We start from the raw sequence: 22,705 nt of genomic DNA on the forward strand, positions 1-22,705 counted from the left end.
TTTTCAGCAATTAGACTAAGATGCTGCTGCTGCTGCTGCTAACTGCCCCCAGCTCCTGCTAAACAGGAAATGTTTCTCCTAAAGGAAACCGATATACCTGCTGCCTGTACTGTCTGTACCCTCTAGGGCAGAGCACACAGAAGGTCTTCTCCAGAATAGCCTGCCTACACCTCCAACCTCATATCAAGCTACTTCCCACTTACTCATGAGCTCCAGTCAGGCTGACTGCTTTTCTGATGTGTATGTCGGTTCATTCCCACCTCAGGACATTTGCACTTGCTGTCCCTGCAGCACTTTTCCCCCAGAGATCTGTGCGGCTGGTTTCTCCTCACATCCAAGTGAGAAGTCCTCCGAGATCATTTTGACCAAAGTAGCACTTCAGTCCTCACTCTCTACTTTGTTTACTATAATACAAAGGTCAAATGCCTAGCTGGCTGGGTAGAACTCCAGCTCCACCACTTACTAGCTGCATGGCCTCAGGCAAGCGGTTTAACCTTGCTTTCCTTGTTTTCTCTTCTATACAAATGGAAGTAATAATAGTTTCACTTTATAAGGTTATTGTGAAATATCATGTTAGTAATTATTTTATTCTTCTAGTTAGCTGTTTGTGTTTATGTTTCATTAGCTAGAATGTATATTCCAGGAGGGCAGAGTTCTTGTCTGTTTTATCCCTGCCTGACAGATAGTAGTTGCTCAATAAATATAGATTGATTACAAAGGCTCTTAGGAGAGAGCACACGGGGTCTGAGTGCCCCTGCTGGGCATGTGTAGGTTTCTCCTTGAAGGAAACTAATAGCTTTCTCCTGTGGTGGGGGCTCTGCTCTCTGGAGTGCGGGGTGATGATGCCGAGACATTAGAGCACACACTTTAGGGCCAGGTGCACCTGCGTTGAAACTTGAACTTCTCCAGTTTTCATGTGTTACGTGCCAGGAAAGTCTTTCATTCTCCCATGCAGAAGGGAGTAACAATGTCCTCTTCTCCTGTCCCCTCTCCTCTGGGATATGGGGGTGGTCGCACAGGGCCGGCCTGTGCCCTGTAAGCCTGGCGGGCCCACCTCCTCCCGCTGCTTCTGCCTTTTGATAACTCTGGAGCAGTTGTCTCACCCTCCTGAGCTAAAAAAGTGGTGCATCCAATTGTCCCCCCCAGCGAGAGGCACCCCATTAGCTGAGCTGAAGTCTTCTCTGTGGGCCCCACACCCTGGGGAGAGACCATAGTGCCTCAGGGCAGAGAATCTGGCCTCTGAGCTTCTGGCTCCTCTTCTGCGAGCCTGCAGTGAGCTGGCATCGGATCCCTGTGCTTGCCAGCTGCCCCACCTCCCTGACTGCTCTGTCTCCCCCCTCGTGGCCCCAAAGGTAGAGGTTTCTCTGGGCCCTCTCCTGCCTCATTGTATGCCTGCTCCTGGCCCTCACCAGTGCCCTTGGCTTTGGCTGTTGGCCCCCCTTCAATACCTGACTCTGCAGCGCACAGCCAGGGCCCCTCCTGGGCTCCTTTCCTGGGTGGAGCTCAGCACCCTCCATGCCCCCCCATATTCCTGCCCTGCCATCCAGTCCTCACAGACACCTGGCCCCGGGTCCTGGCCTTCATCCCTTCCAACCTCCTCCTGTAGACCCCATGGGGTTTCCATCCCCTCCTAACATCCCCATGTGGCTCTCACAGGCCCATCTTGGCCTCTCACCCCTAAACATGGCCTTCCTGTTACTCCTTCACTTAAACCAGGAAGCTCAGCGCGGGGCAGGGGGGAGTGAGCAACTCATGGGGGTGTGGATGGCCTTACCCACTAGACTGAAATCCCCTACAAAGACCCAAGGGTGCCCGTGAGCAGAGGCTGTGCCTCCACCTTCAGGCTGGGAGTCTCTGAGTTCAGGGCTTGTCTCCCCAGTCAGGCTGATGGGGTGCTCCAGTGTAGCTACAGTGCCTCTACTCTTAGACTGGAGGCCCCCCAGGATGTAGGATTTGTCCCTTCCCAGCATGCCTCATCCTTGACGTGGCCAGGCACCTGACATCTCCCGGGACTAGGACTGTCTTGCTCACCCCTGTAACTTCAGGGCCAGGTGGGGGTTGGGGGCTTCAGGACTCATGAATGAATGGGTGAAAGAATGAACCAATGAAAGAATGAACCAATGGAGAAGTGCAGGCAGGCCCCAGCTCAGACCCTGGCCTCCCCGTGACCAGCAGGTGAAAAGCATGGAGTTTGACTGGAGGGGAAGGGGTGCTGTTTGGAGATCCATGACCCCCTGGATCAGCAGCTGAGTGTCCTGGGGAGGAACTGGGTTTGAGAACTGGTGGGAAGTCTAGAGTGTGCCTGGCACAGAGTCTGGCACCACATCAGCAGAGCAGTGCCAGGGCCAGCCTCCAGGCAGGGCATGGAAAATGACCAAAGGGACCAGATGTTAATGACACCCATGGAATCCAATAGCAGACCAAGGACAGCGTGACGTGCCTGGGAACTGAAGAGGGACATGAAGCTGACCCTGTCTGTGCTCCCCCCACCGCCTTCTACCCTCACCCCAAGCACTGGCATCCATGGCGGGGGGAGGGTAGGGGGATTCCTACCCCAGATAAGATGCTGCCCCCCTCACCCATCATCCTGGCTTCAGAAAGGGATGGAGGGATTGGGGAGGGCAGCTCCCACCCCACGCCGGGCCCTGGTCCCTGGGCAGCTAGGGTGTCAGTCAGGCGCCAGGCCTGGCTCCCCACTCCTTGCCCTCACAATCCCAGCCTTTGTGTGCCGGCCCAGGTCTGGCTGGCTCCCACCAGGCCAAGGGCCCCTGGAAACCAGAGCAGCTGGCGCCTCACCAAGTATTTTTCCAGACTGGGCCAGGGGCCGTCAGGAGACAGAGAAGGATGCGTGCGAGGGGCAGGGGGCAGGGGAGTTCATTCGTCCGTTTGTTCATTCATTCCTTCCTCGGGCAAATAATATTTATTGAGCGCCCACTTTGTGGCAGGCGCAGTACGAGGTGCAGGGATTTCTGTGGTGGGCCCAGGCCAAGCCCATGCCTTCTCCCATCTCATGTCCTAGACGCAAACATATGCCAGCAAACCCCTGGCGCGAGGGCTGGGCCTGGAGAGGAGAGGGGCGTGTGGGGGTGGGGCAGGTGAGGCTGCTACCGCTAAGGCCAGTGTACCCGCCTCGAGGGCGGGCGGCGGGGAAGCTGGAGGTGGGGCCATTCAGGGCTCCACCCACACGCTGCAGTTGGTCACCCGGGCCCCGAACCAGCCCTTCCAGTAGACCGAGTCCTGTCCCGCATGCTCGAAGCGAATGAAGCGGACGCCGGGCCCATAGTCGGTGAAGGTGTGGGAGATCTGGGGGGCGGGGGTGGGGGGCGGGGAGGAGGAAGGGTCAGGCTCGGGGCTCTGAGGCCTCCACCCCGCCCCTCTCCCGTCGCCCCACCACACCTGCGCGCTGACCCGCGACTCGCCCCCCTCCATTTCTCAGCGCAGCGCCCCTCCTGCCCACCGCTCAACCCCGCCAGCCCTGGCCCCGCCCCGCGCGGTGGGCGGGGCCTCCACCTGCTCCGCCCCCGGAGAGCAGGCCCCGCCCCCGGAGAGCAGGCCCCGCCCCCGGAGCGCAGGCCCCGCCCCCGCGAGCTCACCTCCACCCAGCCCGCGTCGTCGTCCTGCGGCACAGCCACCTGCCCGCTGTTGAACTCGGCCAGCACGTCCTCGTGCTCGGACAGCAGCTTCACCGTGAGCTCATACAGGCAGCCCGCGTCGCTGCGACCCGAATACCTGCCCCCAGGGAGGAAGCGCGACCCGGCTGGCCTCAGCCCTGCCGAGCAGGCGAGCAGGCCAGGTCTTCCGCAGCTCTCAGGGACGCCTCCGAACCCCGCCCGCCCCGCCACCCGTGTCCTCGCTTCACAGTTAAAGAAACTGAAGCCAGAGAGCCAAGTGCAAGCCCAAGGTCTGAGCCCCAGCTCAGCTAGACCCAGAGCTGGAGCCAAAGCCAGCCCGGGGACGCGTTTTGTTTGGGCCGCAGATACGTTTAAAAAAATAAACTTTGCTCACATTTGAAATTCAGAACAGGAGGCGGATTTCCACCTACTGTAAACCGGTGGCCCGCGTGCCGCCACCGCTCTGGGGGGCGCGCCCGGGGCTGGAGAGTGGGCTCCAGCCGGCCTCCACCCACCCCCGGCCTGGCCCGGGCCTTGGCCGCTCACCAGTCCTTCACCACGATGGCCGGCTGGGTGGTGTCCAGCAGCTCCTCCCAGTAGCCCTCGGCCTGCAGATCAATGACCTGCGCTTTGCGACACCACCTAGGGGGACCGGCGTCAGGACGGAGTGGGGACCCCCCTCCCCCCTCCTCCCCACCCCTCTGCTCCTTACTCAAAGGAGGAGGCAAAGCACTTCTTGACAGTCTCGTCGTGGACGAATTCCACCCCGCAGTCTCCAGGCAGCTCCTCCACTCGCCAGCCGTCGCCGCCGTGCTCCACATCGCACCAGCCCTCCAAGTCCTCTGCAGGGACAGGACAGGCCCCCCAGGTCACCCAGGCCTGCGGCCCTCGCCCCTGCAGTGGGGGAGGGATGCACGTGGTGCCTTGATGGTGCCAGCGCGGGCAGATCGTGGTGGGACTGAGGGGTGGGCACCTGTTTGTCCCCCTGGGGCCTGGCCTGTCCCAGCTCATGGGGGGCGGGTGGGAAGACCTGGGAAGGAGGCCCCCAGGGCACAGGCAGCTGGGGCGATACCAGTAACAGCTGGTCCTTGAACAGCCGGGGTTTGGGCCGTGCTGGGGCCTCTACAGTCGGATTTTTCCCCTTCCAGTGGCTCAGCCTTCAGGGATGCCAGTTCGTGGAATTTGCAAATGCGGGACCGTGTATATGGAGAGCCAGCTGCGGGTTTTCGACTGGGGGCCTGGGGTACAGCAATGCGGGCGCCCCTCACCCCCAAGCGTTCAAGGATCAGCTGCACAGTGTTTATTGGGGTAACTGTGGGGGCACCGTGCCAAGCCCTTTCTCTCATTTAACCCTCAAAGCAGGCCGGCGCTGTCAGGGCCCATTTACTGCAGGGGAAGCTGAGCTCGCCCGCAGGCCCCTCACCTTCCCCGCACGGGTTGCGCAGCAGGTTGCGGCGCCGCTTGCTCAGGAAGTAGAACTGCTGCCAGTGGTCGCGCTCGTCCTCCGCGCCGCCCCCGGGCACCAGCCCCTCCTGCTGGCACTTGAGCAGCCACAGCGGGGCGCCGTCCACCAGCTCCTTCCAGCGCAGGCACACCAGGCGGCAGGCGCGCACCAGCTCGGCGGCCGGCAGCTCGGCCAGCACGCGCAGCAGCAGCGGCTCGGGCAGCTCGTCCAGCTGCGCCGGCCCCTCGCCCTCCGGCTCCTCCGGCCCCGGCTCCTCGGCGCCGGCCGGCTCCGCGCACGCCCCCTCCGGCTGCTCCTCCGGGCTCGCCTCCTCCGGCTGGCCCACGCTCTCTAGGGGGGCAGGGGTTGCTGTGACTCCCTCCAGAAGGGTCCCCTCCCCGCCTCGCCGCAGCACCGCGGCGTGTGCAGTAGCCGTGCCCACCCACCCTCGGACCACTCGCAGCTGGAGCTGCAGGTGCTGTGACCCGAGACTGCGCCCAGAGGAGCCCCGGGGGCCCGAGGCCGCAGGCCAGGCCCTCAGAAGAGGGAGCAGCCTCCGTTTCCCCTGCAGGGCAGTCAACTCCATACCTGAGCAGAGAACAGCAACTGGTATTATTCGTGGCATCCCTAACGGTGAACACCGTCAGTCCTCCCAACCACCTCTGAAATCCCTGCTGCTTTCACCTCCTCCAGGAAGCCCCCCGGAGATCACCCCCTTTACACTCACAGCCAGAGTTCCTGTCTCCATCCAGCTTTGGCTCTAGGGTGTGATGGTTTGAAAAATGCCTGTCTCAGGATGAGACTGAGAGCATGAGGGCAGGAACTGGCCCGGGAGGAACTATGTCATCCCCGGTGCCTGGCCTCTGGCACCCTGCCTGGCACACTAAATGTTTACCGGGCACTGAGCAAGTGTTGAGGGCTGTTCTGAGCATTTTCATTTTAGGTGCTGTAAATCCTCACAGCACCCCTGGAGGTTGTTCCTTTTGCTATATCTCTATTTTATGGATGGGAAACTGAGGCACACGGTGGTGAAAAAGCTCAGAATCACACAGCAAATTAGTGGCTGGAGCCTGGAGTTGAACCCAGGCGGTCCAGCGCCAGCACCACCTTCCACCTCCACAGCCTCCGTGTCATTGATTGAGGAGGCCTCTTGGGATTTTGATTTTGCAGATGAAAATGCAGGCTCAGAGATGTGAAAGGACTTCCCAAAGGTCACACGGCCAGTATTAGGGCAGGCTGAGGCTAGTATTAGAACGGCTGGGGGCCCAGCTGTCCCCAGCCAGCCACAGTTGTGTGACTCGGGGAGCCTGGAGGGGCAACTTAAAAGAGACCCCATCTATCAAATAGGCAGGTATCTTCACCCCTTCTTTTCCCATCCCTGGCTCAGTCTCCTCATCTATAAAATGGGGTAATCCATTCAGCCGGTGCTGAGGATGGGCCAGGCCATGGAAACTGTAAGGAGGGAGGGAGAGTCAGGAGCTGCAGGTTGGACTTCTGTTGGACCCCAGCTGGCCTCAGCTGGGCTACAGCACCCTGGAGTAAGGAGAGACCGAGTGCCCAGCGGCCGTGGAGGAGGGAGAGCCAGCAGGGAGGAGCTGGAGCCATCTGATGATGGGGAGGCCGGGCTTTCAGACCCCGGACAGGTTTTCTGGGGCAGGCAGCTGGAAAGCCAGGGTGGTGGTGGAAATGGGCTGGGCACTGGGGGAGGTGACAGGCCTAGACCCAAATCTGGGTGTTGCCAGGGCCTCAGCCTCCCAGCCTTTCACCTGCACACACAGTATTTGTCCCCCTCCCAGGCAGTCCCACCCTGAGTGAACCAGGGCTTACCTCTTTGGACCTCAGGGCTCACAGCGAGGCCTCGGTAAATCTTATCTGGTGAGTCTTATCAACACAGCCTTTCCCTTCATTACTACTGTATTTTTTCCTGCCCCCCTGCTCCATCGTAATGATGGGGTATTTACCCCCGCCCTTCTGGCAAAGAGGAAACCGAGGCCCAGAGAGGCTTGCTAGTTTATCCCAAATCACCCCAAAAGAACAGTGGGAAGGCAGAGAGGAAAATGCCAGGCCCTGGGGCCCCGGCGCCTCCTCTGCTGCCCACAGCTCTCTGGGGAGCTGGGCCCAATGCCCTCACCTCTCCACCCCTCCCTCTGCCCTGCCCTGGCCCCGTGGACACCTGATGCTCCTCCGAAAGGTGCACCTCGCAGGGTCCCCCCTCCTGGCCCCAGGCCTGGCACTTGAGGCCCCAGATCTGATTACAGGCCCCCCACCCCCTATTGAGCACACACAACTCCCCACATTGTTGCTGTCGGAAAGTTATCTGGCTTCTGGAAGCTGCCGCTGAGGCTGATTCACTCACCTGGATTGGGCCCCGGAGTCCAGGGAATAGCTGGGCCCTGGGAAAAAGCAGGAACCCATTTGCCCTATAAAGGGTGTGGCGAGGGGGCCACAGATGGAAGTGGGGCTCAAGAAGCTGTGATTTTTCAGGGCTGGGAGAGGGGGAGTTGGCGACCTGCGTGAGCATCCATTTCCACTGCATTCCCCCAGCAATGCCCACTCCAGAAAGTCCTGGGGCGGGCAGGTGGGGCCATCAGCAGGCAGGTTGCTCCCACCCTGACTCAGCAGGCAACCCCCAGAGGCCCAGCAGAGAGTTAGAGGAATTGGGGGGGAAGGGGCTTTGGTGCCAGACATGATGACTGGGCAGTCTCTGAGGGCCCTGAGCATAAGGCTGGCACCCCAACTCTTCCTCACCGCTGGCTTGATCCCCTTCACCCAGCCACCTCCAGACAAGGAAGCCCACAACGAAGGCTAGGATGGGTTGGGGAGAAATCAGGAACCCCAAGAAATCCGCGGGGTTTCAAGCAGCTCTTGGCCAAACAGAAGTTGGTGGAAGAAAAAGGCTTGTGGCCTCCTCCGTCCAGACGCGTCCCAAACGGGGGCCCCTCGGGAGGAGGTCAGCAGAGTCGTGGGGTTACTCCCCTGACGGCTCCGGCTGAAGAGGCCCCAGGAGCCGCCCTCCCTGCCTGTCCCCTCTCCGGGCCTCCTGCGAGGCCGAGATGCAGGGACTGTGCTCTTTGGAGCCGCCTCCAGGGTTTTGCTCGGGTGAAAGTTTGCGCGCGGGGTGGGAGCCGCGGCTCCCCGCGCCCCCTCTTCGTGGCGCTCGCCCGCCGGCCCCGGGTCCCCTCCCGGGCTGCCGCCGGCGGCTACCTGGGTCGCCGTCTCCGTCCATCGCTGCAGAGGGCGGTCGCGGGAGGCGGAGGAGCAGGAGCGGCGGCCCGTCCGGCGGCGAGTCCAGGCGCGGCCCAGCGGAGCCGGGTCCGGCCGCGCCGCCTCTTAAAGGCCCCCGCCCCGCCCCGCCTTTGGCCCCGCGCCCGGGCGCCCCGCAGGCGGGGAGGTCGGCCCGGCCGGGGCTGAGCTGCCGGCTCCGCGGCGCGCCCGGGCGGCCGGGAAGGTCAGGAGCCGGGTTTGTCGTGGTGGTGGGTTTTTTAATGGGGGGCCCGGGATGGGAGCGTCTCCTTTCTGGGGGGCCGCGGGAAGGGGAGGCGGGGAGCGAGCGGGGAGAGTCTGGGTCAGGCGGGGTGCGGGGCCGCCGGCCCGGGCGGGGGAGGGGCAGGAGGCTCCCCCCGCACCCCGCGCTGGTTATTTTCCTCTGTGGCGCGGGGGGCGCGTCCCCGGGGCCCGCGGGCGCGGGGAGGCCCGCAGGGGGCGGGGCGGGGGCGGGGCCGGGGCGGGGCGCACCCACCAGCCTCTGCAGGCCGCGGCGGCGCACCCCACGGCGAGCGAGCGAGCCCCGCAGCCGCGGCCGGGCGCAGGTGACCGGCGGGGGGGGGGGGGGCGCGGGGCGCAGGTGACCGGCGGGGGTGGGGGGGCGCGGGGCGCAGGGGAGCGGCGGGAGCGGCGGGAGGGGCGCGGGGCGCGGGCGGGGCGCGGGGCGCCGAGGGCAGGCCCGGGCCCGGCGGGCGGGGAGGCGACCCCCTCGGTTCCCGGCCGCGCCGCGCGAGCAGGGCCCAGGCCGCGGGGGCAGCGCAGCGGGCGGCACCCGGAGTGGGGTCGCCATCGCCGCGCAGGGCCCGTGCCCGGCTGGGGGAGATGCTGAACCCACAGCGGAGGAGTGGGGTGAAGAGCCGTGGGCGCGCCGGGAGGGGGCGGGGATCAGGGGCCGGAGCTCAGCCCGCGGGCGGGGGGCGCAGGAAAGGCCTTTCCCCGGCGCACCCCCTTTCTGGGCCTAGCGAGGCAGATGGTTTCCCCTGCAGAATCTTGAGCCTTTGGCCTTCTGTCCAAGGCAGTGACGGTCATCCCTGCCCCCTTCTCCGGAGGAGAGGCCATTCCAGGAGGCACCTGCAGGCCCTGTCCAGCTCGTTCTCAAGACTGGCCCTGGGAAAGGACTGGCTCCAGAATCAGAACATGGGGTCCTCCGGGCCTCACCCCTGTCTGTGTAACCTCGGGCAGGTCTTTGCACCTCCTCGGGCCTCCTGTGGAGACTGTAGGGCAGGAAGGAAAAAAACACCTTCTGTAGAGCATCTGCAGTGTCACTGGCTCTGAAGCCCCCTCCCCCCCAGGTCAGCACTGTACCTGGCCCCATTTTACAGAGGAGGAAACTGAGGCTCAGACAGGTCCCGGGGACTTTCCTGAGATAGTAAGTGACCTCCAGCACCCCGCTGGAGACAGGGGGTGGACAGGCCCCTGTAGCAGCACTGTGTGGTCACCCCAGCAGGAGTCCAGCCATGGCCGTGGGGAACATCAATGAGCTGCCTGAGAACATCCTGCTGGAGCTGTTCACCCATGTGCCTGCCCGCCAGCTGCTGCTGCGCTGCCGCCTGGTCTGCAGCCTATGGCGCGACCTCATCGACCTGGTGACCCTCTGGAAGCGCAAGTGCCTGCGGGAGGGCTTCATCACGGCGGACTGGGACCAGCCTGTGGCCGACTGGAAGATCTTCTACTTCCTCCGCAGCCTCCGCAGGAACCTCCTGCACAACCCATGTGCCGAAGGTGGGGTCAGAGGGGGCTGGGGTTCCCCCAACACACGCACTGTCATGACACCAGCTGACATGCATTAAGCACTTACTGTGAGTGGGGCTCATAACTGAAGTCCTTTAATCCTCACAGTAATCCTAAGAGGTGGGGACGGCACCTGTTTCTCGGGTGGGCAGATGACACCGAGGGTGGCATTTCGTATTCCGCTCTTCAGATTATTCCCGCCGTGATCTTTCCCAAGAATGACAGTGTTAGCCAGTTGGGACTAATTGTGCCTGGGGCTCCAGACCAGGAAGTCAGGGGGTGTTTGTGGGTCTAATTGCCAGACTCAGGCCCAGAACTATCTGGGCCTGTCCCAGAGGGCAAAGAGGGCTTTGCTTGTGGAAAAATGGGAGATCTGGGCTTCTTTCCAAGCATGTTACAAGAGGTAAAACAAGGTTTCTATAGTCTTCTAGAACTCTCTTCCTCATTCTCCATCATGGGGCCAAGTTTTGAGCAAAACAATGATCAGACAACACCAAGCTTTTAGGTGACCCCTCACTCCACTCCCTTGACCAGCAGTTACACCAAATCAGACCTGGGAGCTAAGACAGTTTTTATTGTTATAAAGGGGTTTTTTTTTAAAAAGATTTATTTATTTTTATATAAGAGCTGGGGTACAGGCCAGAGGCACAGGAGGGTGAGAGGATTCACCAGAGATAGAGTGGGGAACAGAACAGGCAGACAACTGAAACACACTGCTGAGGGGAGCAGTGGGCGTGAAAGGAGAGGTCTGCCGTGCCATGTGGGAATCTCCCTGGCCGGCCGAGAATGGAACCCACGCTGCAGAGGCTGCAGACAGCTTCACAGCACTGCGCTCAACCCGCTGAGGCACCGGGGAGGCCCAAGGGTTTTTTTTTTTTTTTTTAGAAAAAAAAGTAGATCAATTATATATGTAATGTATATGACAAAGATAGTCAGCAGTTTACTAATCCTAAAATACTTTTGGCCCTTTACATAAAACGTTTTCCAGCCTGATTTTTCTTTTAAAAAATTATCCTACAGATGTAATATTCATTGTATGAATGGAGAAAATACAAGCTAAGTGAAATACAAACTAACTTTTATATAGATCTAAAATCTTTCATTCAACCATCCAAAGATAATCGCTGTGATGTGTCTTTTTCTTTTTAATTTAATTTTAGTTTTTAAACTGCCTTCTTATTTTTTTCACAATATAAGATTTCTTCCTTTAAGTACAGTCGCCATAGTTTTCCCGCCACAAAGTGCTCACAGTCCTCCACCACCCTCCATTGCGCCTCCTCTTCCCCATTCTCTACTCCCCCCTTTTCTCTCCCTTCCCTCCTGAGTGTCTTTTTTTTTTTTTTTTAAACCCATATTTCTTCAGAAATGGTACTGGGCTGTACAGAGTCTAGTAACTTTTTTTCTTTTAGTTTATCATATTTCCATGTCATGCAGTATAGATCTACAATATTTTTTTCTTTTAATTGAAGCACCATTTGTTTTCAGCACTATATAGGTTCCAAATTACATCTTCTCCCCAAGCCTACCACCAAATGTCCAGTCACCATCCACCGCCAACCAATCTGCCCCTTCTACTGAGTCTCTCCCTTCTGTCCTCTCTGGTAACCATCATCCTGTAGTTAGAGTTTATTTTTGCTTATTTTTGAAAAAGATTTATTTATTTATGCATACAAGAGATGGGGTACAGGTCAGAGGTGTGGGGGTGAGAGGATTTACCAGAGACAGAGCGGGGAACAGAACAGGCAGACTGACTGAAATACACTGCTGAGGGGAGCAGCGGGTGATACAGGAGAGGCCCACCTCACCATGTCAGTTGCTTCCTGGCTGACTGGGGATCAAACTCGTGCTGCAGAGGCTGCGGATTGCTTTATAGTGTGGTGCTTAACCCCTTGCGCCACCAGGGAGGTCCCTGTAGTCAGAGTTTAAAGGTTTGTTTTGGTTTTGTCTTCTTTATAGCCCACAAATGAGTGAAATCATACAGAATTTGTCTTCTTCTAATCTATTTCATTTACACAGTATCATCAAGGTCTATTCATGTTTTCACAAATGGCAAGGGTTCCTCTTTTTATGGCTGAGTAGTATTCCATTGTGTATGTGCAGTCCATCTTTATCCATTCCTCTGTCACTGGGCACTTGGGGGTTTCTGTATCTTGACTGTTGTATGTAGTACTGCAATGAACATGGGGTGCATATTTGTTTCAAGTTAGTGTTTCCATATTCCTCGGGTAAGTACCCAGAACTGGAATTATTGGAACATATCGTAGTTCTGTTTTTATTTTTTTCTTTGACAAATTTCTATACTGTTTTCCATAATTGGCAGCATCTATTTTTTTTAAAGATTTGTTTATTTATTCAAACAAGAACTGGGCCACAGGCCAGAGGTATGGGGGGGGTGAGAGGATTCACCAGAGACAGAGTGGTTGGCCCGCCTCTATTTTTTTTTTAAGATTTTTTTTAACATTTATTTATTCATGCATCCAAGAATGGGGTACAGGCCAGATGTGCAGGAGGGTGAGAGGATTCACCAGAGACAGAGTGGGGAGCAGAACAGGCAGACTGACGGAAACACACTGCTGAGGGGAGCAGTGAGCGAGACAGGAGAGGTCTGCCGCGCCATGTGGGTGTCTCCCCGGCCGGCCGGGATCGAAACCATACTGCAAAGGCTGTGGGACAGCTTCACAGCATGGCGTTCAACCGCCTGCACCACCAGGGGAGGCCCCCGCCTCTATTCTTGATCCCATTTTACAGAGGACAAAACCAAGCCTCAGAGAGGAAAAGCAACTTGTCAAAGGTTACACAGCCCAGTAATGTTAGAACTGGGACTAGACTGTCCCCATCACAGAGAGGGGGCACAAGCAGTGCCCATTACCAGGTGGACACTGTTGATCTGCAGTGCCCCACAGCACAGGGCACAGGGCTGGAGGGTAGCTGCCGAGATCCAGGGAGATGAGCCAGGGGCAAGGAGCACTTGGGAGAAGGTGATCCCCGAGGGGCTTCCTTTTGATGTGAATTCTGGTCTTCCACCAGAGGGATTTGAATTCTGGAGCCTGGATGTGAATGGAGGCGACGAGTGGAAGGTGGAGGATCTCTCTGGAGACCAGAGGAAGGAATTCCCCAATGAGCAGGTCAAGAAATACTTCGTGACTTCTTATTAGTAAGATCCAAGGCAGGGGGTGATGGGTGAGTGGGGGGGAACAGCAGATGATCTTGGATGGGGGGAAGCCCAAGGTACTTCATCGTGGGACTTCTGCTCTTGGAGGGGCAGTTCTAGACCCCCAGTGCCCTAAGTGGTGAGCCCCAGCCCCTCCCACCCCTCCACCTGCACCTGCTCCCCCAGCACCTGCCTCAAGTCCCAGGTGGTGGACCTCAAGGCCGAAGGGTATTGGGAGGAGCTGATGGACACCACACGTCCGGACATCGAGGTCAAGGACTGGTGAGTGCCTGGGGCGAGGGTCTGGGTGGGGGGCCTGCCACTCAGGCGCCCCACCCCCACCCTGCCCCCTACCTGCGAGGCCCTGATGGGCCTTCCCTCTGCCTACAGGTTCGCAGCCAGGCCAGACTGCGGGTCCAAGTACCAGCTGTGCGTTCAGCTCCTGTCGTCAGCGCACGCTCCTCTGGGGACCTTCCAGCCAGACCCAGCAACGATCCAGAAGAAGAGCGATGCCAAATGGAGGGAGGTATGTGGTCCGGGAAGGGGACGGGCGACATCCCAAAGCTGCACCTGCACACAGACAAGCCTGGGTTCCCATCCCCACTCTGCCTCTGCGTACCTGGGCTTCAGCCGCGCTGAGCACTGAGAGCGGCGGGTGAGATGGTTCTGGTAAAGCCACATTCAAGCAGTGTTCAAAAGGTTGACTCTTACCACTTCCTGATGTAGGTTCCTGCAATTATCTCCACCAGGGGTCAGCAAATGTTGACTTTAAAGGCCAGATACAAATATTGTAGATTTGCAGGCCACGCCTGTCTCTGTCGACCTACTCCAGTCTTGTGAATGCAACTTCAGACAAGGTGTAACCAAATGGATGTTGAAAAACTTCAGCTACAAAAACAAGCAACGGGCCCATAGGCTAGTTTGCCAACTCCTGATCTAGACCAGTGCTGTCCAGTAGAATTTTCCACAGTGACAGAAATGGTCTGCTCTGTCCAGTACAGTAGCCAGTAGGCTCGTGTGACAAATAGGACTAAGGAACTGAGTTGATTGGATATAATTTTTTTAAAAGGTTTATTTATTTATACAAGAATCAGAGTATGGGCCAGATGTGCAGGAAGGTGAGAGGATTCACCAGAGATAGAGTGGGGAACAGAACAGGCAGATTGACTGAAATACATTGCTGAGGGGAGCAGCAGGGTGTGACAGGAGGGTATGTGGGTATCTCACCGGCCATCCGGGATCGAACCTGCACTGCAGAGGCTGCGGACAGCTTCGCAGTGCAGCACTCAACCGCCTGCGCCGCCAGGGGAGCCCCTAATTGGATATAATTTTAACTCAAATAGTCACACATGCCCAATGAAGACCATATGGGATAGTAATGGACAGTTTGCAAAGCGTTTCCTTCAGTTCCTTCGAAGGATTTGTACCATAAACCCACGGAGTGGGCCCAACAGGATTTGGTCCATTTTACAGGTGAGGAAGCTGAGGGGAGTTTCAGTGGGGAGGGGGTCTGCCCCAAATCACAGGACTAGAATCAAGTTCTACCATCTCCTGGTCCAGCACTAAAACTTCAGCCTGCTCCTGGCCCACCTGCCCACTCAGGGGGAGCTCCCCTGACCTTGCTGCCACCTTTGTCCCCCTCATTCCCCCCCAGGTCTCCCACACGTTCTCCAACTATCCGCCCGGCGTCCGCTACATCTGGTTTCAGCACGGCGGCGTGGACACTCACTACTGGGCCGGCTGGTACGGCCCGAGAGTCACCAACAGCAGCATCACCATCGGGCCCCCGCTGCCCTGATGCCCCCGAACCCCCAATCATCGAACCCCTGACTGGTAAACTACTATCAGAATAAAAGGCTGGGCTTGGGAAAAGGAGGGTGGAGGCCAGGCTCCCCCAGACCTCCTAGTTCATCCTTTCCTCTCCCTTTCTTTGTGGAGCCTCTCAGTCTGTACAGCCCTCAAATGCTGGGGGGTCCAGTTGTGCACCCAAGATCTCAACCTGAATGATGGCCAGGAAGGCACACATGAGCTCTTTAAGAGATGGGGCTCCTGAGGTTAGGCAGGTACAAGGTATTCCCTAGGCTCATCCCCTAGGCTCCTCCGAGAGTGGGTCTCCAAGCTCAGCTGGCAGCCTAGACCTGTGTCTCTACCTTCATCTCCTGGGCCCTCGCAATCTTTGAGGGCCCTGAAGCAGGGGCAGTTGGACATCTGGCAGCCCTGGACAGCACAGATGCTGCGAGGTGGCTGTGTAGCTCAGACAGATCTGGGAAGGAGGGCTCTGCTGGTCGTCCTCTGCTCAGGTCCACCACTGCCAAGTTCTCTTGCTCTGCCCCCGTGCTCAGAGGTGGCTTAGCCCAGAGGTTCAAGTCTGTTCTGAGATGGCAGGCTTAGGGGCCCAGGAGAAAGACCTAGGTCTGGTATGAGATTATCCTCACTGTCACTGAAGCCCAGAAGCCAGATAGCAACCAGGTGGAGGTGAGGCTTCCCAAAAGACCCCCCCAGAATCCTGCCCCTGGTAACCCAGGGCAGGGGGAGGGGGCAGACTTGGGCCCTGATTCTAAGAGCTGAGACATGTGAGCCCTGGATGAGGGGGTAGGAGGTTTTCAAGGACCACCTGTCTACCTCCAGGCCTAGGCCAGGCTCCCTGTGTCTTGGAGAGCATTCCAAGCCCCTACCCCACCCTTGGAACTGCCATTCCCAGGATTCCCCACCCTGCCCGGCCACGTTCCTGCCTCTCCCTCCTGCTGGAAGGACAGCAGTGCTCTGATCTGCCCGTCCTGCATGCGGCCAAATAAAAGGTGTTCCCAGCCCAACCCGCACCCTGTGGTTTCTGGGAGCAAAGGCAAACTTATGGGAGGTCCTGGAATGGAACTGCAGAAGGGGCAACATGAGGGGCTTCAGTGCCAGGTACGGAGAGTGATGACACCTCAGAGGCCCGCCCACCACAGAACCTGGGTATGGGGACAAACCCTTGCTGAGCTGCAAAAACCTCACCCCAGCAGCCCCTTAGGGCTGCCAGTTTCCCCTAAAGACCTGGCCACAGGGCGGGGGGCAGGTGTGTGGCTATCTCTGGCCAGCCCTTGCGAATACCTTTGTGAACACCTCTTATTGGGGTAACACTGCCAAGAGCCTGATGACCTTAGATGAAACCAAAGCACTTAGAGTGGTGCCTGGCACACAGTGGGTACTCAGTAAGTATTGTTAGATGTAATCAGCTCCTTCCACAGTGAGCCAGATCAGAGGAGCACCACTCGCCCGCTGTATAGCAAGCTGGCCAAAGACACCCCTGAGGACGACGCAGCCTGCCAGGGTGAACGCTGGCCGGAGGCAGGCGCGCTCGCGCGGAGCACGGCCTGCACCACCTTTGCACTAGCCTGGAGCAGGTGCCGGCCACATTCCCCCCTCCCCCCCATTCCCGCCGGGGAGAGGAATGGATGAACTTCATCTTGACGTAAACGCTGAGAGGTTTCTGCCCCCGCCCGCCAGTCTGCCGAGGTCCACCCTGGGATCAAACCCTCCGGGTGGGGGGGAGGGGTTGGGAGGGGCCCCACTTCCTCCCAGGTGCGGAGCGAACAGGTAGGACCCGGAGGGCGGTGCGGAGCGGCCCGCGCCGGGCCGGGACTTGGTCAGGGACGCGCTGGGTCCCGGCCGCCGCCGCCCGCCGGGGAGGACCGCGGCTCGGGAGAGCAAGGCCGGGTCCCCCCGAGCGCACCCCGGCCCCGAGGGCCTCCCCGGCTCGCCGGAGGGGCGAGGCCCGGGGGCGGGGGGGCGGGGGGGCGGGGCGGGCGCGGCGCGTGACGCGCGGGGCGGGGCGGGGCGCGAGCGGATGGCGCAGCCGCGGCCTCCGGCTCCAGCTTGACCCGGAGCTCCGGTCCCGCCGGGGCGCCCTGCCCGGCGCCCAGGTCGCGGCCCCGTCGGGGGACGGGCAGGGGGCGAGGGTAGAGGGGCGACAGGCGCGGGAGGGGGGTTGGGTGTGGGGCGGCGGGGCGTTAGCCCGCGGCCGCCGTCGCACCGATTTAGGGTTCCGTGTGTGGCGGCGGGGCCGGGCCTGGGGCCGGGGCGGGGCCTTGAAGCGGGGCGGGGCCGGGGCGGGGCGGGGCCTGGGGCCGGGGCGGGGCCTGAGGGCGGGGTGGGGCGGGGCCTGCCGCCGAGGTCCCGTCTCTCTCTCTCTGCGGATCGCGGCGCTTCCCGGGCCCTTGTCGGGCCTCCTCGCGGCCGCGCCGGCGGCTCCGGACCAGGCTCAGCGTCTGCAGCCGCCCGTCCGCCCCTCGCGGCGTCTCCCCGACCTCCTTCGCCGGGCACCAGCCTTCCTTAGCTTCTGCTGTCGGGGACTTGGGCTAGCGATGGTGCCTCTGGGGGCTCCGGGAGGGCCGCGGGGAGAAGCCCGCGCCGCGTGACCCCGGGCCTGCCCCGGGAAGCCCGTCGCGCCGCGGGGGCCTCACCCCTCCCGCCCCTGCCGGTCCCCTTCCGCCGGGGCTGACGACCGACCGAGTGGCGGGGGGGGGCGGGACGCGAGCACGTGCAGCCAGGTGAGGAGCAGTTCGCCCCCCCAGCGACTCCCCCGACTCGCAGCCCAGCGGCTCCTTGGCCCAGACCTTGGCCCAGACCGTGCTTTTAGAAACCACCAACATTTTTTAATAGGCAGGTTTCCTACTTCAAGAAATGTTTAGGGTTCCTCTTGGGAACTGAGAGGACGGGGCCACGCAGCCATCAGTCTTCTGCACAAGGCACAGGTTCCTTATGTTTTTTCCCTGCCGTGATAAAATGTTTCTCCAGGGCAGGAGCCGGTGTGAGCCAACCCTCTTTTTTTTCTGGAACGATGAATAATTTTCAGTTCTCAGCACTGAAGTATCACTGCAGATCCTGGTGGAGCCCCAAGCAGGGGAGCCGCACACCACCTTACAGCTGACCAGGCCCCCCAACTTAAACTGAAGCAACGTTTTCTAAAGGCAGGGAGGGGCCTTTTAAAAAATTAGTCCCTAAAGACTTTATTAATATTTTTGTGTTCTCTCAATTGTGTATAACATACGATTGTTTCATATTTTGAGGGTCTACTCTGTACTGGGAGGGGCTCAAGTGCTCCCCATCTAACCCTGGGTGCATGGAAGAGGAAATAGCATCAGAGGTGGCCTGGCCTAGGTCCCTGGGAATCTTCTGGCTTCTCTGGTCATGGTTCATAGCGCCTTGCCCCCCACAGGCCTGTGTGCACCTCACCCCACCCGAGCCATGGCCCATGTCAGCATCAACGAGCTGCCTGAGAACATCCTGCTGGAGATTTTCACTCACGTGCCAGCCCGCCAGCTGCTGCTGTGCTGCCGCCCGGTCTGCAGCCTGTGGCGCGACCTTATCGATGTGGTGACCCTCTGGAAGAGCAAGTGCCTGCGGGAGGGCTTCATCACTGCAGACTGGGACCAGCCTGTGGCTGACTGGAAGATCTTCTATTTCCTCCACATCCTCCGCAGAAACCTCCTGCGCAACCCATGTGCTGAAGGTGGGGCCACTGGGCTTATTCCCTCCCTTCCCCCTAACCACAGGGCCTTTGCACTTGCTATCCCCACACCACTTGCCATATTCTCACACATTCCTAACACCTACCACGAGCCCTTGATTCCTTCTCGGTCTCTGTTCAGAGCCTGACCCTGCACCTCTTTCTACACACAGTGCTCCCCACTTCTCTCATGCCACCCCTTCGTGGCACTTTTCATAAGCTGTAATTGACTTATTTATCTCCTTACCTGTTTTCTCTGCCACAAACTTCATATTCCAGGGGCCTGATGGGTCATGCCATTTGGTCCACAGCTGAACCACCTCCCCTGGAGTTAAATCCAAGCACCTGTGTGTGGCGGGCTCCCTCTGTGCCAGGCACTCGCCTCGGTTCTGTACAAATATAACTGCCCTCCCATTATCCCCACTGTACAAGATGAAGAGAAGGCAGGTTTTGAGGGGTGAACACATAGCCTCAGGCCCCTGATCAGCTTAGTGTTCGCTTTTCATTAGGGGTTCTGCCCTTCCTTTGGCACCTGCTCAGAACAGGCCTGCTTCTTGCCGTGGCTCCAGCAGAAATGATTAAGAGACATCATTTGTGCCCTTAGAATCTTTTCAAGTCTACTTTCTCTCTGTGGCCTCACTGAGGATCCCAGGGGTTGGCTCAATTTATGGGGGTTTTGGGGGTGCCAGTGGGCCTCAAGATGAGTGTCTTCTCCCAAAGATTCAGCACTGCCCCACTCTAGCTCTGACGCCTGACTGTGACGTCCTGACTGCCAGAGGTCCTCAGGTCCCTCTCAGAGGCCCCATAGATAGCTCTCAGACACTCAGTCTCTCCACCTGCCCCAGATCTCACTTGGAAGCTGCCCAGCGGGCTGCCAGCCCAACTCACTGCCCTACAGAGCAGCCCTGCCCTGACTCGCCCTGGACCCCAGTCTGACCCCAGTCTGGCCCCAGCAGCCCAGCTTTGCTTGGATCTCCTCTTGGACCTACTCTTGGCTATAGCCCAGCTCCTGCGTTTCCGCATTACTCATCTGGTTCTCTACTGGGGGGCTCCCAAAGCACTCTGGGGAGTATAGATACGGGCCCCTTGTAGAGGGAGCAAGGGAGTAATTTGGAAAAGCTCTTCTGCTGATTGTTCTGGAATGCCTTATTTGCTAAAGGTGCCTCTGGCCCTGCTAAGCCAGTCTGGTGGGAAGACTTCCATAAATAAGGGGTCACCACATGCCACCATGCCAGAAGCTACCTGTCTTCCAGGCTACCCCTCCTACCCTAGACAGAGGGGAGCCAACTTAGGGTAGGAGGTCCCCACTTCCTACCCACAAACCCACAGATCGGTGCTTTCAGGGTCCTCAGGAGGGTCTATAACTAGCCACTGGATGTCGGGGACAATGCCAGTCATCAAGTAGTGTCCCCAAGGCCACTGAGAACAGAAGTGCCATCCCAGGCCCTTCGTACGGGAATGTTTTCATGACTGGAGCTTGGGTAGTTCCCAGAGCCCCACCAAAGTGGGGAAAGGTCTGGTTTATAATTTCTGGTAATGTTCTTTTTTCCAGCTTCATGTTAGAAGTTGAGCTAGTTAGGGACAAAGTGGGGCAGAGAGAGTCCCAGATCAGAGCTGCTATGGTGGGGGGGAGGGGGTTTGCTGGGGAGGGGAATTCTGAAGGGGCACACCAAAGCACAGATGGGGAGCATTCCTTGAGGCCTCAGCCAGCCCTGCTTTCCTGGACCAGGTGGGGAGGGGCTGGACTAACGTTCCCATGGGGAATCTGACCTCCGCTTCCATTTTCCTAGAGGGTACGAGATTCTGGCAGCTTGACATGAATGGGGGGGATAATTGGAACGTGGAGAGCATCCCCGGAGCGCACGGGACAGAGTTTCATGACTCCAGTGTCAAGAAGTACTTTGTCACATCCTATGAGTAAGGCCCACCAGAAAGGCAGGCTGTGTTGAGGGGGAGGAGGGTCAGGTCTGCCAAGTGCCAAGCCTGAGTGAGGGCCTCTCTGTGAAGCTCCAGGGAGGTGGCCCCAAAACTGGCTCAGAGTCAGCTGCTCTGGAGTCAGATCAGTGGCTGGGTTCATAGGCAGTGGGGGTGGGGGCGGGGGGGGGGCGGAGGGAGCATTTAAGGAGGCTGGGAGTCCATGAGGCAGTTAGGCTAAGTCAGGAGTATCTAGAGGCCGGCCCTAATCTGGGAATAAGTTGATGGAGGTGCCTCCCTAGGGCCCCCAACTGGGACCAGATGCCACCCAGCCACAAGTGGGCTAAACTCCCTGCCAGTGTGGTGGGAACCAGAGTCAGCCCCTGGCAGGGACTGTGCTGCTGTGGTCAGGGGTCACTGCTGGGTCTGGGCCATGCAGAGCATGCCTGAGAATGCAACCCTCTCCTGCTCCCTAGGATGTGCCTCAAGTCCCAGATGGTGAACCTCAAAGCTGAGGGCTACTGGGAGGAGCTGCTGGACACATACCGGCCTGACATCGTGGTTAAGGACTGGTGAGTGGGGCCCATGGCGTCCCTCCTTTTTTTCCTGAGAACACTCATAGAGAGCCCACTCTGTTTCTGGGAGTGTCTGGGGCCCCAAACCCCCAAAGAAAGACTGACCACTTGCTCATTCAGCAGCACCTCCAGGCCTCCCCACCCCCTGCATCAGCAGATATTAGCCAGTTTGCAGATGGGGAAACTGAGGCTCACAGATGAGTTGTCACAGAAGTCCTGGAGCGACCCCAGAACCCAGCCTCCCTGGATCTCAGATGCTCACAAGATTCCTTTGCCCTCTGCCTCCTGGCCTTCCCCTGCGATTCAGCCCACAGCGCCTTTCCCCCACACGCCTCTGCAGCGCCATGCCAGGCTCAGGCTCAGCACATGGCTAAAGCAGGACCCCAGTCCCAGCCAGACCCCAAGCCACTACACTGAGGGGGGAGGGGTAGAGCTTGAGGAGGATGCAGAGCTGCGTCCAGAGGAGTGGGGTGCAGCAGGGCTGAGCAGAGGGTAAGCCCTGCCAGCCCGCATCATCCAGGACCCCTTGACTCTCCCATTGAATCCACCTTAGTTCATTATAACATTCAGGTGCGGCCACCCCAAGAGCCCAGGCCTTTATCTCTGCAAAGGGCCTTTTAGTTTTTAAGGTGACATCTTCAGTGGCACATTCCAGAGGGTTACCCCTTTTCTTAGGTGGGATAACTGAGCCTCAGTGCAGACACTGCTTGTCTGGGGACACAGGAAACATCAAATCCAGTTGGGCTGAGAAGGGAAATAAAAGTCAGTGCTCCAGCCGCTGGGCCTGCACCTGCTGGCCTCCAGGGTCCCCTCAGTCTTGGAGTGCACAGCCTGAGCCCCTCCATCCCCCAGGTTTGCTGCCAGAGCTGACTGTGGCTGCACCTACAAAATCCGTATACAGCTGACCTCGGCCGACTATATCGTCTTGGCCTCCTATGAGCCCCCGCCTGTGACCATCGAACAGTGGAGTGATGCCAGATGGAGAGAGGTGAGGCCTCACCCGCTTGCCCGTCCCAGAGCCAGGATGCAAGAAACACAGGGCCTCACTAGGGCCCAGAACACCCCTAGCACTTCCGTCTGGAGCTCCTGCCTTCTGGCCTAAAGGGCTCCCTTGCAGGGCCTAGCTCCTCCCATCTCCAATTGAGGGGTCACCCCTGTGGCCCCCTCCCCACCCCAGTGATCACTTTCTCCTCCCTCCTCCCAGGTCTCCCACACCTTCTCTGATTACCCCCCGGGCGTCCGCCACATCCACTTCCAGCACGGGGGCCACGACACCCAGTTCTGGGCGGGCTGGTACGGACCCCGGGTCACCAACAGCAGCATCACCATCAACCCTAAGATGACCAGGAACCCGGCCCCCTCCGAGCCTCAGCCCGAGACCACGCAGAGGGCAGAGGATGTCCACATGCCCTCTGTACCCCGCTACGTGTCCTTTGGACCCCACGTGGCCTTCTGATCATCCACCACCTGATGGCCACCAGCCGTCCCTGCCCCAGGAACTCCTGTCTCCTCTCTGACCTCAGCACA

General features: G+C 59.1%; 3 protein-coding genes across 3 annotated transcripts; 2 read left to right on the forward strand and 1 right to left on the reverse strand.

Annotated features, from left to right (window-relative positions):
* Positions 1 to 2,948: 2,948 nt before the first annotated feature.
* FBXO2 (F-box protein 2) lies at positions 2,949 to 8,281 on the reverse strand (the record flags this gene model as incomplete). The annotated part of the gene is made up of 6 exons (XM_084243301.1): positions 2,949 to 3,303; positions 3,594 to 3,729; positions 4,158 to 4,253; positions 4,324 to 4,453; positions 5,035 to 5,406; positions 8,260 to 8,281. 6 exons carry the CDS (start codon positions 8,279 to 8,281, stop codon positions 3,169 to 3,171), a joined length of 891 nt encoding a protein of 296 aa, XP_084099427.1. The 3' UTR covers positions 2,949 to 3,168.
* Positions 8,282 to 8,501: 220 nt separating this feature from the next.
* Positions 8,502 to 16,004, forward strand: LOC311177557 (F-box only protein 44). The gene is made up of 7 exons (XM_084243704.1): positions 8,502 to 8,528; positions 9,767 to 10,041; positions 13,078 to 13,204; positions 13,388 to 13,483; positions 13,592 to 13,727; positions 14,856 to 15,034; positions 15,830 to 16,004. The coding sequence occupies exons 2-6, from the start codon at positions 9,777 to 9,779 to the stop codon at positions 14,997 to 14,999; spliced, it is 768 nt and encodes a 255-aa protein (XP_084099830.1). The 5' UTR covers positions 8,502 to 8,528; positions 9,767 to 9,776; the 3' UTR covers positions 15,000 to 15,034; positions 15,830 to 16,004.
* Positions 16,005 to 18,427: 2,423 nt separating this feature from the next.
* LOC311177483 (F-box only protein 6-like) lies at positions 18,428 to 22,698 on the forward strand (the record flags this gene model as incomplete). The annotated part of the gene is made up of 5 exons (XM_084243552.1): positions 18,428 to 18,692; positions 20,480 to 20,606; positions 21,080 to 21,175; positions 22,031 to 22,166; positions 22,383 to 22,698. 5 exons carry the CDS (start codon positions 18,428 to 18,430, stop codon positions 22,632 to 22,634), a joined length of 876 nt encoding a protein of 291 aa, XP_084099678.1. The 3' UTR covers positions 22,635 to 22,698.
* Positions 22,699 to 22,705: the final 7 nt, after the last annotated feature.

Source organism: Talpa europaea (assembly GCF_964194135.1).
Source record: "Talpa europaea genome assembly, chromosome: 9".
Taxonomy (NCBI): domain Eukaryota; kingdom Metazoa; phylum Chordata; class Mammalia; order Eulipotyphla; family Talpidae; genus Talpa; species Talpa europaea.